This window comes from Ammospiza caudacuta, chromosome 4, assembly GCF_027887145.1.
Source record: "Ammospiza caudacuta isolate bAmmCau1 chromosome 4, bAmmCau1.pri, whole genome shotgun sequence".
NCBI classification, from domain to species: domain Eukaryota; kingdom Metazoa; phylum Chordata; class Aves; order Passeriformes; family Passerellidae; genus Ammospiza; species Ammospiza caudacuta.
Window position 1 is genome coordinate 66728099 of NC_080596.1, and position 13949 is coordinate 66742047.

Genomic DNA, 13949 nt, shown 5'->3' on the forward strand with positions numbered 1-13949 from the left:
CCAACCAAATTCAAGATTTCAACTGTAAAAAGGCCTGTCAAGTGTTTGCAAAGGGAAGAGAAGCCTGAGCAAACCAGATTCCACCACCTTTCCTACTATAAAGAGAAAAAAATGGTACTTACCTTCTGTTTTGCAAAGCCAGGATCAATCACAAACACCACGCCATCTATTGTCAATGAGGTCTCAGCAATGTTAGTGGACACCACAACCTGTCAAAAAAACAAAAAAAAACAACAAAAACCCAAACAATTAAATGAAACCACTTCATCCTAAAGATGAAGGGCTCCAATTCTGCCTCTGCACAAATAACTTTCAGTAAACTTTCCATCACTTAATCAATCGCTACCAGAGCTCCTCTCCAACACTTTCACAGGATGATCTAAAATCAACCAGAGGAACTCCTAGTGAAAAGAAAGCAGTTTTCATCCACTGTTTTTTGCTCCCCTATGGGTCTATCTAACATAACAAATGTTAGCTGAGAAAAAGAAGAGCAAAAATTTAACTTATGAAACCACTGAATTTCTTTTCTCACATCGTTGGTACATAACAAGTTGTACTGGAGCCCTTTAACATCATGTATTAATTCCAGCTTTTTACCTTTTCCTGAAAGCCTGAACACAGTAAACTGGTTAAATAATATTAAATGGAATATTTTAACCAGAAAAGGATTTTTTAAATTTGGTTTGAAATAAAGCTGTTACCAACACATTCCACCTACAATTGTGAAAATATGTATTTAATTCCTACTGTCTTTTTCTATCACCAGATATTCAAACACCTTTACATATCTTTAATGTTATATTCTTAGCCTTTCAGAAGGTTGAGTCACATACAAAAATTAAAGCAAAGGTGACTATCAGAGTTCCAAGGCTTGATTTGCCACCATTTAAATTTTTATGTCCAGAGACGCAGTGTAACAAGCTGTGGATACCATTAGCTCTCATCCCAACAACGAACACACTGAATTGGGTTATTACACATTATTATCTCAGAAAAGATCCAAAACCTGCTCAGGACTTCATCAGAAGTGCTTACCCTTCACTTCCTAACTCAGAGCATTCTGTCATTAGTGCTTTATCAATTAGAACTGGAGAGACCCCTAATACTTAGTTCAGAATTACAATGAGGCCTGTGACTGCTGATTTCCCTTCCTGCTTGCTGATCACTTTGCCAGTCAGGTACTTATCACACTCAGTTGTCTCTTCTTAAGGTCTAAGCTTGCCTAAATACTACAACATATTGAAAGCAGTATATTAGGAAAAACACTGACAATTATTTTGGAATTACGGTGTTTCACCCTAAAATGATGTGCTACTTAGAATTCCTCCAGCAAACAGAAAACACTGTGCATATCATTCACAGGTGACCTGCACAAATTAGTGAGGAGATAACAGCTACAAATATCAGTGCAAGTCAGTGCAAAATCTCAATACATCTTCATTAAAAAATTGTAAGGCACTAAATATACAAATTAAACTCATACTCTCACATTAGAAGTCTAGTCAATCCACATTTAGCTTGCTGCTATAGCGTATACCTCATTTAATTTTTGTGTTTTTCTGTTTCTGCTAATGTACAGAACCATCCACATCCAGATTTTTCAAATACTAATTACAGAGCAGAGACAAAAGGTTTTTATCCCGCTTTTAACCACTGATTTCTATTAGGACACTTCAATATCAGGAACTCAATACAGTTCATGCGCTTAGTCCACAGCAGTACAACAATTTAATTTGTACCTGAATTCATTTAATGTATACAGAACTTTCCTAAGGTAGAAGGAAAAAAGTTATTTATACAGTGGATTCTATTGCACATACACATATCATTTGTTAATGTCACATTGCTTAAAAAATGACAATGACTGTAAAGAAAGAAGAAACTTTTTAAAAGCCTGAAGAAATAATATCTTTCAAGTTTACATCAAAGTACAAAGTTACTTGAACATCAAACAATTCAAATTAGCACTTAACTATATAAAATAATGATTTATAATTAACCTTAGGTACAGTTTTGCAGTTTCTGAGATTAATTGTAAAACTTTGTTTTGAATATTAAAACATACATAGTATCTATATCTAAAAATGTTTCTGTACTGCATATGTAATAACTAGCAATGCTTAAGGCTGCTGAAACAGAAACCAGAATGCAGTTTGACAAGAAGGGATAGGATGGCAAGGAGCCTTTATCACAGGACAATAGAAACATTAAGACATCTTTGTCTTCCTCAATTAAAAAAACATTCTCACTAGTTAATCAGAATATTTGTCTGTAATCTAAAGCCTTCTCACAATAATAGCTGCTTTCTTAGCTCAAAGAGGACAGAAAAGTGCAAAGTTGTCAAGGTGCATCACTACTAGCTGTTGCCATCACTACTACAGCAAAATGGCACACTACTTCCAGCATCTCTCACTCCAAGAAGTTAAAGCTCACTAATTGATCACTAATACTAACTAAAACTAAACCAACATTAAAAAAAAATTACAACACTGATGCACTTTCACTCATAGTTACATTTGTTATGGGGATAAAAAGTAAAATGTGGAAGCCAGAATATTTCAGCCAAACATGGAAAAGTAACTTCATAGGTCTAAGTCTGTTGCCTACATGCTGTGCCTGCTTTTCCCTATAGCAGGGATCTTGAGCATAACAACTTTTCTTGTAGTAAAACAGCTGCTACACCAAGTGTCCTCCTCTCAGAGACTGGTACTGGCTCTGTCATTTCAACAGAACAAAAACTACACTCTGCCCTTGTTATCCTCTTATGCAGAAAACCAAAACCTGCCTATTCTGAAGGGCATAGTTTTAAACATGAGTGAAAATTTAATTAAATACATAGCTATCACTTATTACTTAAAAGCAAATTCATTCATTTAAGTCATTTGCAAATACAATTTTATTGCAGCATTAGTTTCATGATTTGAGACTGAATGCTTTCTGCAATCAACTTCTCCAGGAAGAGGAAGATAATTTCACTAAATTTAATAAGTGATTTATTCTTCCAGAACACTAGAAAGTTGTCACTAGTATTATACATGCATTGTACTGCACAAAAACAAAAATAATCAAGGAACAAACCCTGCCTAAAGCACATATGATTCAGCTTTGACCTTCAAAATCTTAGCTTTGTGACTGCCAGTTCTGCAGAGGAGTTTAGTTTTAGGAAGCTTTAATATGACTCCTTTCTAAAAAACACATAGCTTCTACTATGGATTATTGGAGCATTGACATAATAATTTAACAAAGAACACTCACTGTGTCATTTCAAGTTTTTCAGTTTCTCAATCGATTTTGCCTAATGAAAGAACCTTAATTCCTCAGTTATTACTACCAAAATACAAACCTTGAACTTCAACATACTTGTTATAACTTGCACCTTCTCATAAACCTCAAGCAACAGATAAAACCTGCCTGACAATCTACTCTTTAGAGACAGCCCAAATTGTCTCCAAAAAAACAGGGGGAAAAAAAGCACATCTCAATTAGTTATGGAAAAAAAATCCCATCCTCCACATAAATCATATTTCACATAAACTTAAATGAATGCCATTTCCATTCAGTCAAATGACACTGTTAGCACAACATCCTGGCCCTATATACATGGATGACAGAACTTTGATTTGTATGGAGAGACAAATTTCAATTTATCTAAAAACTGTAATGTGATAAAATACTGCATTTTCAGGGCTTTATTAAAAAACCCCTTGTACTTGTTGATGTTAAAATACATTCAAAGGAGCTGAAAGTCATATTTCATGGCCCATGCAACTATGAGTAGCTACTTACAGAACAGAACACTAACACAGGTTAGTATTTACCTTTCTTCCTATTGCTCCATTTTGTTTTTTCGGTGGGGGAGGTTCAAATATTCTTTGCTGTTGCTGTGGAGGAAGGGTGGAATACAATGGAATGATTTTTATGTCACCAACTTCAGGACCTAAGTCATCAATTTCACGTTTTATCCTCTTGCAGGCTTCATCAATTTCCTGCAAAATAAAAATACTGGTTAGAAGAGAACTCCATGAAAAAGGAAGCATATTTAGAGGGCTTATGACAATTAGATTAAATATACACCCTGCAGAACAATCACAATAACTTCTGCTTTAAAAATAAAAAATCAATCAAGGTGCTTACTGAATCTGCAATCAAATTTCCACAATACTTCAAGATGTTTCAGCTTCTATACTCTAATGAACAGCATAATTTGCATTCAACATCCTTTTTCTTTTAGTCATGTTTCCTAATTAAATCTCTACAAATTGTACTAAAATTGAAATCTCTCACCCTGGAATATTAAACTGCACTCATGACCTTTTCAATTTTCACAATCTGAAGGAAATTGATGTGCAAGATATTTAAAATAAGCCAATTAAGCTTTAATGTCACGTATCACTAATGCAATTATATCGAAGATTTGCTTCATTGTACCTAATGAGAACAAACACCTTTACAGTATAAACATGGATACTCAAAACCAAACCTCTCAATCCTAGGATTCAGATTTTACTTTAAAATTAACTGGAATTCCATTTAAGCTTAAAAAAAGTCACTGAAATTCTCTGAAGATTAAAGATGTTTTATGCTTTTTTCTACAATAGTATTTTCTAGACCATTTTCTGCTTTCCACACAAAACAGTTGTGAGATTCTGTCTGAATTTTCCCTCATCTGCCTCACAATCGTCATTTGGGGACCACTGAAGAGAAGACACCCCCCCCAAGAATCTCTGGCTCTGAAGGAGAAAGTCACATGCCAACAAGGCCCTGAGATCTGAGAGCGTTCCTAAGTTACTGTTTTTACAGGTGTGTTTGCTGTATGCTAAGGGGGCACTGTGCCCTTTTTGCAACAATAGCTTTTGGAAGCTGTCCCACCTGTTGGCCTGGCTGGAGTTCTCCTGAGTTTCGGGTGGTCTCCCACAGAAGACCTTCACCTGTTCTACTGGCATCGTGAAAGAAGCCTCTCCATCAAGGACTGAGACATGAAACCTCCATGTGAAAAGGCCCCTCTGCTCCTTCCAAGGACTGAGACTGAAACCCCTAACCCGGGGAGGTGTGTGGGGAGAGGCAAGCTGGTCAAACCTAGATGTTTGCCTGCAGGTTGTGACCACTGCACCGAGAAAACAATGGTTCTCGTGGGCTGCCTTGCTTGGACTCTGTGTACCCCCCTTTCTATTCTTCCCCCCTGAAGACCTTTGTTTCAGTTGCAAAATTTATTCTCCCTTCCCCCAACGAAAAAGAGTGTAATTGGGGTCCAGATGAACTGTGCCTCGGAGATCTCCCCAACATAACAGGCGGATCCTCGACTGGACAGGACCAAAAGACTTCGTCTCTACGTTTGGTAGCTAGACCCTCCTCTTTCTCTTCCTTAATCCCTGTATCCCATTTTGCTGTGGTCATTCAATAAAGGTATATTTGTTTTGATTATTACTGCAAATCCCCTGTGCCATGTCGGTTTTTTTTTGCACCAAGATCATCCCACGAACCATCATGAACGCAGTTCGTAAGGACAGATCATGACAACAGTTCACCACAGCCCAATTGTTCTAAGTTCATTTCATTTTCAAACAACTACATTGAAGCCAGCTAGGTGACCAAATCGTTATGACAAGATCTAAGTAAAGTTGGATTGCACAGAAATTTATGTTAATGAGTAACACCATTCATTACCTCTAATTTAAAAATCCCAACAGAGCCTTCACTAATGTAACTAAGAGACACACTGACCAACTATTGATCCTCCATCTCAACCAGATGGGAGAAGAAAGTCATGACAAAAAGCAACAGTAGACAAAGGCAGAAATATTTACTACAACATTCTCTGAGAAAAGAGGAGATACCTCCCTTACCACATTCACTAGCCTGAAGCCGAAGTGATACTTTAAACCCTAAAGCAAATGCACAGAACTGGTAATCTAAAGGCTCTGTAAAATGACTGCTCCAAACTGTGATTTGAAAGGCACAAGCAATCTCCATTTTAGAAATCATAAATTCAGGTAGATCTACACCAAATCTGGGTTGTTCACTTGTTTTTAAAGAGGCATTTAAATTCTCAGCACAAATGCATGGAGTATGTTTTAAAGAAGCACAGGCAATACTTGTTCAGTATTAATCAGTGTATACAATTAATGTAAGCTTGGCAAAAGCCAATTCAGCATTGGATAAGCATTGGCATATCCAATTCAGGATTTTCTATCATTCTAACTGTATGGAGAACCACACACAGATGATAACCAAAACTGGTATCCCCAAGTTCACAAGATAAAAGGATTATGTGTAGCAGTAATAGTTTCCAAGTGTTTAGGATACCTTTGAATGTTTGAGATTTGTTTGCATCACAAGAAAATATCTAAATCCAGAAATATGACACATATAGTTGAAGGCACAATCCTATCTTTAATCCTTTAAAGATTCAGTAAGCCTAATTCAATCATCTCACTTTACTCAAGTATGAAAGGCTTCTTAAAAACAAACAAACCATACACCTTGAAATATTTGCAAACCATCTACTCCAAACAAATTCATTATAAACCCCTTCCTGGAATAAAGATTATTGCAACAATCTGCACAGAAGAAGACATTTCTCAGGCAGAACAACAAGAAGGTAGAGTGAACTTGAATTGTATTTGGATTATGTCTGAAAAACTCCTCAAAGCCCTGAACTACTGAGTACCTGGGATAGTGGGTAAGGGGGGAAAAGGAAGCAGGAACAGACACAGGATGAAAGGACCCACACACAGACCCATGATGCCCAGTGCATCAGCACCAAGGACCTGCTTCAGAGGTAAAGAAGAGAACAGGCCTGACATACAAAAAGCATCAGACTTTCGGCAATGCTGAAGTTACAAGATTGATCCTAGTTCTTCACAAACAAGACTTTTTAGTACTAGTATTTGAGAAATACTTCTCAGTAAAATAATATTCAATGAACTTATTCGCTGATGCACTCATGCTAAAAAAAAGGTGACTACCAAAAGGTACAAAACAAGCAGCCACAAAAACAAAGATTACACTAGCATTTGCTCATTTTTCTCAAGCTGCAAGTGTCACAACACATCTGTACTTCACAGAACCTAGTAATCAGACTTGTCCCAGACAGTCATCTCAAGTACTTCAAAGCTTCCAGAAACTTCCTCTTGATCCCCTCAAAATAAATTTCCAATGCACAGGCAATACATACAGTTAAGCTGCAACACTGTGGAAACTAGAATCAAGCAGCAGTTAAGAACCCCTCAGTACTACACTGAACATTAACATGGAGTCCTCAACATTCTTCCACACCATCAGCCACTTCAGTGATTTTCCTTGGAAAAGCTTCCAAAACAACTACAATCAGTAAAGAGAATCTATTTCTTTTTACATGTACTAGTGATCAACAAGATAATGGTGTGGTGAATATTTTTTGACCAGGAAAAACAAAGTCACCTCAACATCCAAGTGACAGTAAACAATTTTCATTTTGAATTTACAGCTAAGTAAAAATAGCTTAAAAAAAAAAAAACAAAACCATAATCTGGAAAATAATTTTATCAAGATTATTATTATTAAATCAAATTTAACATAATTGAAATGGTGTTCCTTCCAACAAATCAGTGTGATAAAGACTGAGTCTAGATAAAAACCTAAGCAGGCTGCTTTGTTTTCAAATAGCTGATGAGCAACAGGCAATATTTAGAATATCTGTCAAATTAGGTGAATTTAATTCAGGAGTTTAAGTATCAATAAGAAATTCTAAGACCCCAAAAAGCTTCAGGATTTCAACTTCCATTTGTGCAAGACCTAAGTCTGTGTGGGAACCAATACTTAGCATTGTATTGTTTAGAAAACAAGGCAAGACCACGGTGCAGTTTCCCTTCAATTTATTAGTAACAGTAGTGCACCACAGCATGTGAAGCCTGTTAACAACACAAATGAGTCCTGAACTCTCAGAATGCCAGGACTGAAACCCAGAGAACCATAAGTTTTCCTGTGGCTTAACTTCAAGAGTACCACTTACAGGACTAATGCTTACATCTTCACCCCACCACCATCTTAGTGGTGCATACTAGTAAATACTTACCAGACTGAAAGCACAAACAGGACTTTGTTCATGTCCTGAACGAAGTATTACTAAGTAATATTCAGCAATACTCACTTTTTTTCCTAAAGAAAATATAACTTAAAAAAGCCTTATTACTAAAAATCTTCCAGGTATGACTTTTAAAGACTGACTGCCAGTTCCTGGCTCCTCAGGCTGTGTGTCAAAACACATAGCTAAGAGAAACTCAGAAGTAATTGAAGCACAAACCAATACCTTATCAGCTGCCTCCAATAACACATTTCCACTGCTGTGTAGCATCTCACTACTTCAATACCTAACATACCCTGGCTCTGCATCAAAAACGAAGGATTTGAATGTATTATTAACAGTTCATCTAAAAGAAGCTGTAAAAAATTAATCACACAAGAGACTGATTTTGCCTATTATGCACATTACTTTTTTCTGCTGTTGAAAATGAAGTCTTTATTACATGTTCAAGCTGAATGCTCAGTAGAAATTCCCTTCCATTACTTTTCCTGATAACATTTTTGCAGTCAAAAGTAAGGTGTTCATACTGGAGACCATGAACAACAGAAAAATATTCTAGGAGCAGTTGCACATCTTACTGACTCAGTGCACCATGTCTTTAAGAAGCAAGTTTGTGCTGAAAAAAATTCGTGATTCTTACTAGCTCCATTCAATGGTAGGCAAAAAAAAAAAAAACCCAAACCCACAAACATCAAAAGAAACCCAGAATGACAAGCAGCAATGCAGTTCACAGAATCACAGAACAAGAGGTTGGAAGGAACCTAAAGGATCATCTAATCCAACCTGTCTTGTCAAAAACATGGTCTAGGAAAGATGGCCCAACACCCTATGCAGCTGAATCCTACAGGTCCAATGTTGTGGAACCCACCACTTCCCCTGGGAGTTTATTCCAATGGTTGATTATTCCCACTCTGAAAAATTTTCCTCTTCTGTCTAATCAAAATCTCATCAGGATTAACTTTTATCTATTACCCCCATCTTCTCATGTGGGTGTGTGTAAAAAGGGAACCTCCATGTATGTTGTAGCCACAGTTTAAATACTGGCTCATGATGAGCCTTCTTTTCCTAAGGCTGAACAAACCCAGCCCCCTCAGCATTTCCCACTCCTTTGAAAATATTTGTGGCCTCAAGTTACTGAGTTCCATTGCTCTTGCAAATCCAGCCCTTCTGTTTGTGTGCTAGACTCACCTGTGCTGCCATGGAGAAGGTACAGTGAAATTACAGTGACAGTAAACAGCAGTTACTGACTGAGGGACCATGAGTGACCCTAAGCCAAAGTGATTTCGCTGCCAGCATGCACTCTAACTCAAGGCCAGAGTGGGCTGTGCAAACAGCCACTGAACCTGCTGGCCAGGCTCCATTCAATCATAAGGGCAAAGCTGTATCCCATCTTCACAAAAACCCTTTCTACAAAAAGATGGTGAGTAGTGATGTCATTTAAGCACATTCAATGGGACAATTTGAGCACTTGGCATGCAAAATAGAGTTCAATGACTTAGTAAACATAGTCCTTGGGAACGTTATTGCAGAACCCCTTTCTTCAGTTGATCCTGTATTTGGTACCCCCAAAGAATCTCATAGGATGAGCAAAACACCTTCCTCCTTTCAGCATTTGAACAAAATTAGTATTACTGCTCTTCTTTCAGTTCATGCTGCCCAACTCCCCAAATACTTCCTATCTGAATCTAAACAGGACAACTTGTGTTCACTCTTAGTACAGAGACTTCCTCTTAACCTCACCCAACCACTACCAACTGACACCAAAAGATAATCAATTTTTACTTCAATTAGCATATAAGAAAGTCTCTGTTTTCTTTCAATTACAGAGTTCAACCAGTTTCACAGTGATGAAAATATTGTACCTTTAAAATAAATCCTCATTTATCAAGCTTTCTATCAAAAACATCAAAAATGTTTTTTAACTCTTTTCTAAACCACTAGTTTTACCAGTATCATTTTAAGGTCTTCTAGAATACTGAACTTCACAGCAACAATTTTAAGTATATTTATCAACAATCAAGAACACTCCTGATCTGTACTTCACATCTCCAAATGCAGCTTAGATACTCTCTCATAAATGTATAACAATGCATTTGGCTTTATAAAAAAAGGGTGACAGAGAATACAAGTGGTATTTGTAAATGCCCATGTTACCAGAACATGTAAGACAGATCTATACTGTGGCTGTGTCACTATTTCTGTCTTCCCCACCCCACAAGTTTAAGTATGTTACACCTACTCTCGAATTACTGATCTTAATGGAGTGTAAAATCTAATACTGTTTTAGGAGAACTCCAGTAGAAAATAAACCAGTTGCCTCTCCAGTAGAAAATAAACCAGTTGATCTGCAAGCTTAACAAATTTGTCTCTACACAACTAGACTACCAACCTTGTAATCCCAAAGAATGAGAACAAGTTTGACAACACCTATTGTCTAAGAAAGACATGTTGACTGAAATCTAATTATGCTTTTCTCTTGTTGAAATCCCTCTCAGTTTCCGATTTTGCCTGTGACTGATGACAGGCAAGCTAGCTCACAGCTGTCCAGGTGTGGTGGGTTGATGCTGGCTGTAAGCCAGACACCCACCCAAGCCTCTCTATCACCCCTCTGCAGCTGGACGGGGAGAGAAAATACAAGGGTTCATGAGCTGAGATAAAGACAGAGAGGTTACTCATCAAATACCACCACAGGCAGAACAGGCTGAGATTAGAGATATTAACTGAATTTATTACTAACAAAATCAGAGCATGATAATGAGAAGTAAAATAAAACTCTCAAATCACCTCCCCCCCTGCCCCCCCCCCCAGCTGTACCTCCTGCCCAGCAGCACAGAGAGACAGGGAATTGGGGTGACGGTCAGTTCATCACAAGGTATTTCTCTTGCTTCTCAGGAAGAGGAGCCCTTCTGCTCCAACATGAAACCCCCCCATGGGAGACAGCTCTCCATGAACTTCTCTGACACGAGCCCATCTCATGAGTACAGATCTCTGCCAGCTGCTGCAGCACAGGTCCAGGTCACTCTCCATGAGGTGAGTGACCAAGGACAGAATGCTCCAGAAGGGGCTCTGCTCTCCACAGGCCCTCACATGGTCACAGCCTCCTGTCAGGTGGATTCTGCATCCTCATCCTCGATCTCCATGGGCTGCAGGGGCACAGCTGCTTCACCACAGGCTGCACAAGCTCCAGGAGAATCCCAGCTCTAGTGCCCAGAGCACCTCCTCCCTCTCCTTCTGCACTGACCTTGGTGTCTGCAGAATCGTTCCTCTCACATGTTCTCAACCTACTCTTCTCTGGCTGCAATTATAACTGCTCAATACAGACTGTGGGGTTTTCTTCCTTCTTAAAAATGTTATCACAGAGATAACCACCACTGGCTCAGCCTTCATCAGTGGCACAGCCATCTTTGGAGCTGCCAGGGATTGACTCTGCTGGACATGGATGAAGCTTCTAGTAGCTTCTCAAAGAAGCCACCCTGCTACCAAAGCTTGGCCATGCAAGCCCAATATACCAGGTTATACCTTTCTTTGAACACTGGCAGTTAAACATGAACACTCTGTTCTGAAAAGTTCTCGATATACCGGGGGGGAAGGGGGGGGGTGTTTGTTTTAAAAATGAGCTTTCCTCCTTACAAAGCTTGTAGTGTATTTTGCTTTTTAACGTTCTCTTTTGTTACTAAGGAACTTAAAAGCAGTTCATACAATGTAATCATAGACTTTTGCTCCTTTCAGGATTCAAGAAGGAAATTTTTACTGAACACATACTTCTACACCATTAACAACAATTTTATCATCATCCAGTAGCAGGCAAATAAAATTAAGATTCCTTTAGTTTCTAAACACATTTAAGCTTCTTTTAATTTTCTGGGCATGACAACACTGAATCTTCCTCGCTATCTCCAGGTTTCATCATCTTCTCTATGTCTTAACTAATCTGTACTAATTAACTGCTATCCATCTTAATTCCCATACAAAATTACTTCAAAATCATTTGGATGAGAAGACAGTAGCCAATAAGGAATCCCATTCTAGCACAGGCCACTGCAATTACATCTAATTTTCAGCCTCTTAAACTCTCAAGTCACATTTGCACCATTTCAGCTAAAGCATGTTCCTTTGCCATAATTCAATTTAGCTGTGTATATGCACCTTTCTGACAAGAAAAACAAATAATCTTGCACTCTATTGATACAATTTAGAAGCATCTAAAAGAACTACAAAGTATTTCTGCCTAGCATACACCAATTTTAGTCTAGCTACTAAGCCTAATGAACTTTAAGCACATAGTGGCAATGGTACCTACCGCACACTTTCCTATTCTCAAGAGTACAGCAGGTCACACCACTTTAGATTCAACAGCAATACACACAGAGATTCTATTATGATGCTCAACAGAGGCCCCAAAATGTCATTAATCAAAAGGGTTAAAGTAGTTCTAGACTTCACTACAGAAGCTAAACCAGACTTGAATTTCATGCCAACCACCCAAACTAAGACTAGGTCCAGGCAGAGCCAACTCCAGTGCCCCTGGGTAGTACATCAACTGACACATGGACAACTCCAGACTGCAGAGCACAGGGTGCTAGCTTACCAAGGCATGTTTTAAAGTGATTCAGTAATACAGTGTCAGATGCTTTTATGCTCAATTATGTACACTTACAAGCATGTCCGGTGTGCAGCATTTTATTCAGAATTTGCTTATAATACATTATGTCCTGCAAATGAACCCCATGAAAATCAAATAACCTGTTCACACAAAAGAACAGAGTACATCTGTAGCACTGGCAGGTCTGGAGTCTAGAGCCATTTGCCAAAGGAGGACACTTATCCCATGCCCTGCAGTGATGGTTTTAACAGTTATTTAGAGTAATACATAGCACATGATGTAGCAAGCACAAAATTCATAAACCAGAAGGCCACGCATTTGTGGTTTGTGAAAGGCTGAAGACCAGCCTGACCCAGCATCTTGCTAGAAAAATAAAATCTGCTGAAACAGCAGGACAGCAGTGTTCCTTTCTCTTGCCACCAATTTTCACCCTTCTGCAACAGCTGTTTCACTAATTCACACATTTAAGTACCCAGCTAGTCTGAACTCAACTTCAAACTAAAACCAAGCAGGTAGGTTTCTAAGCCACTATCACTGAAAGTAATTCTTCCTACCTGTACTTTAACTTACAGCAATACTCCTATCAAAGAAGGACAAATGTAAAAGTCAAGAGTATTTGCTTTCATAGTGACAGTCATTGCTTTGGTTTTTTAAGGGAGCTGACCTGCCAGAAGACACTTTAATCAAATGTCTTACAACTCATGCAAGAGGCAACACATCTTTATGGCTGGAAAGTCTACTCAAGAAACCAGGGTACCTTTAGCATCACAAGTTACTTGTACCACATCCCCCCTTGGCATAGTTAAGGTTGTGTTTGTTTATAAGAAAGACATTGAGATGATCCACATCCCTTGAAAAGTATTTCTTCAAGAGTACTAACTGAAAGAAGAATGAGTTGAAAAATGTTTTTGCTAGCTGCACTTCCCCTACTAAAAACACATTTAGGTTGACTGAGGCCAGCAACCTTTCAAAATGCCTACAGGTTTTTTAACCTCTTCTCCATCTCAGTTCACCAATATGGACACTAAAAAGAGCTTCAAAGAAAGACCAGGACTAAGAAAAAAAACCACCCCAGGTTATTTCAAGTAAAGTATTTAAAATTTCCAGAAAATCCCCATTTCCTGATGCAGTTTAGCTTAAGTGCTTGTATACAATACTCCTTTGCAGGGCATGGAGTCTATTTCTGAGACCTAACTCCCTGAACTTAAGGTACATAAAGTCTCCAGGCTAACACTGCAAGTTATTGATAAAAAACCAAAATCTGAACACTCTTATTAAAGCTAC

The 13949-nt window shown here is 38.2% G+C and overlaps 1 protein-coding gene across 1 annotated transcript in view; it reads right to left on the reverse strand.

Moving 5' to 3' along the window:
- DHX15 (DEAH-box helicase 15) overlaps nt 1-13949 on the reverse strand; it is a 45186-nt gene that overhangs the window by 18153 nt on the left and 13084 nt on the right. The window contains exons 6-7 of the mRNA XM_058804384.1: nt 3819-3986; nt 123-209 (exon numbers count right to left, since the gene is read on the reverse strand). Coding sequence (XP_058660367.1) covers nt 123-209; nt 3819-3986 — 255 coding nt within the window. The remainder of the gene's footprint in view (nt 1-122; nt 210-3818; nt 3987-13949) is intronic.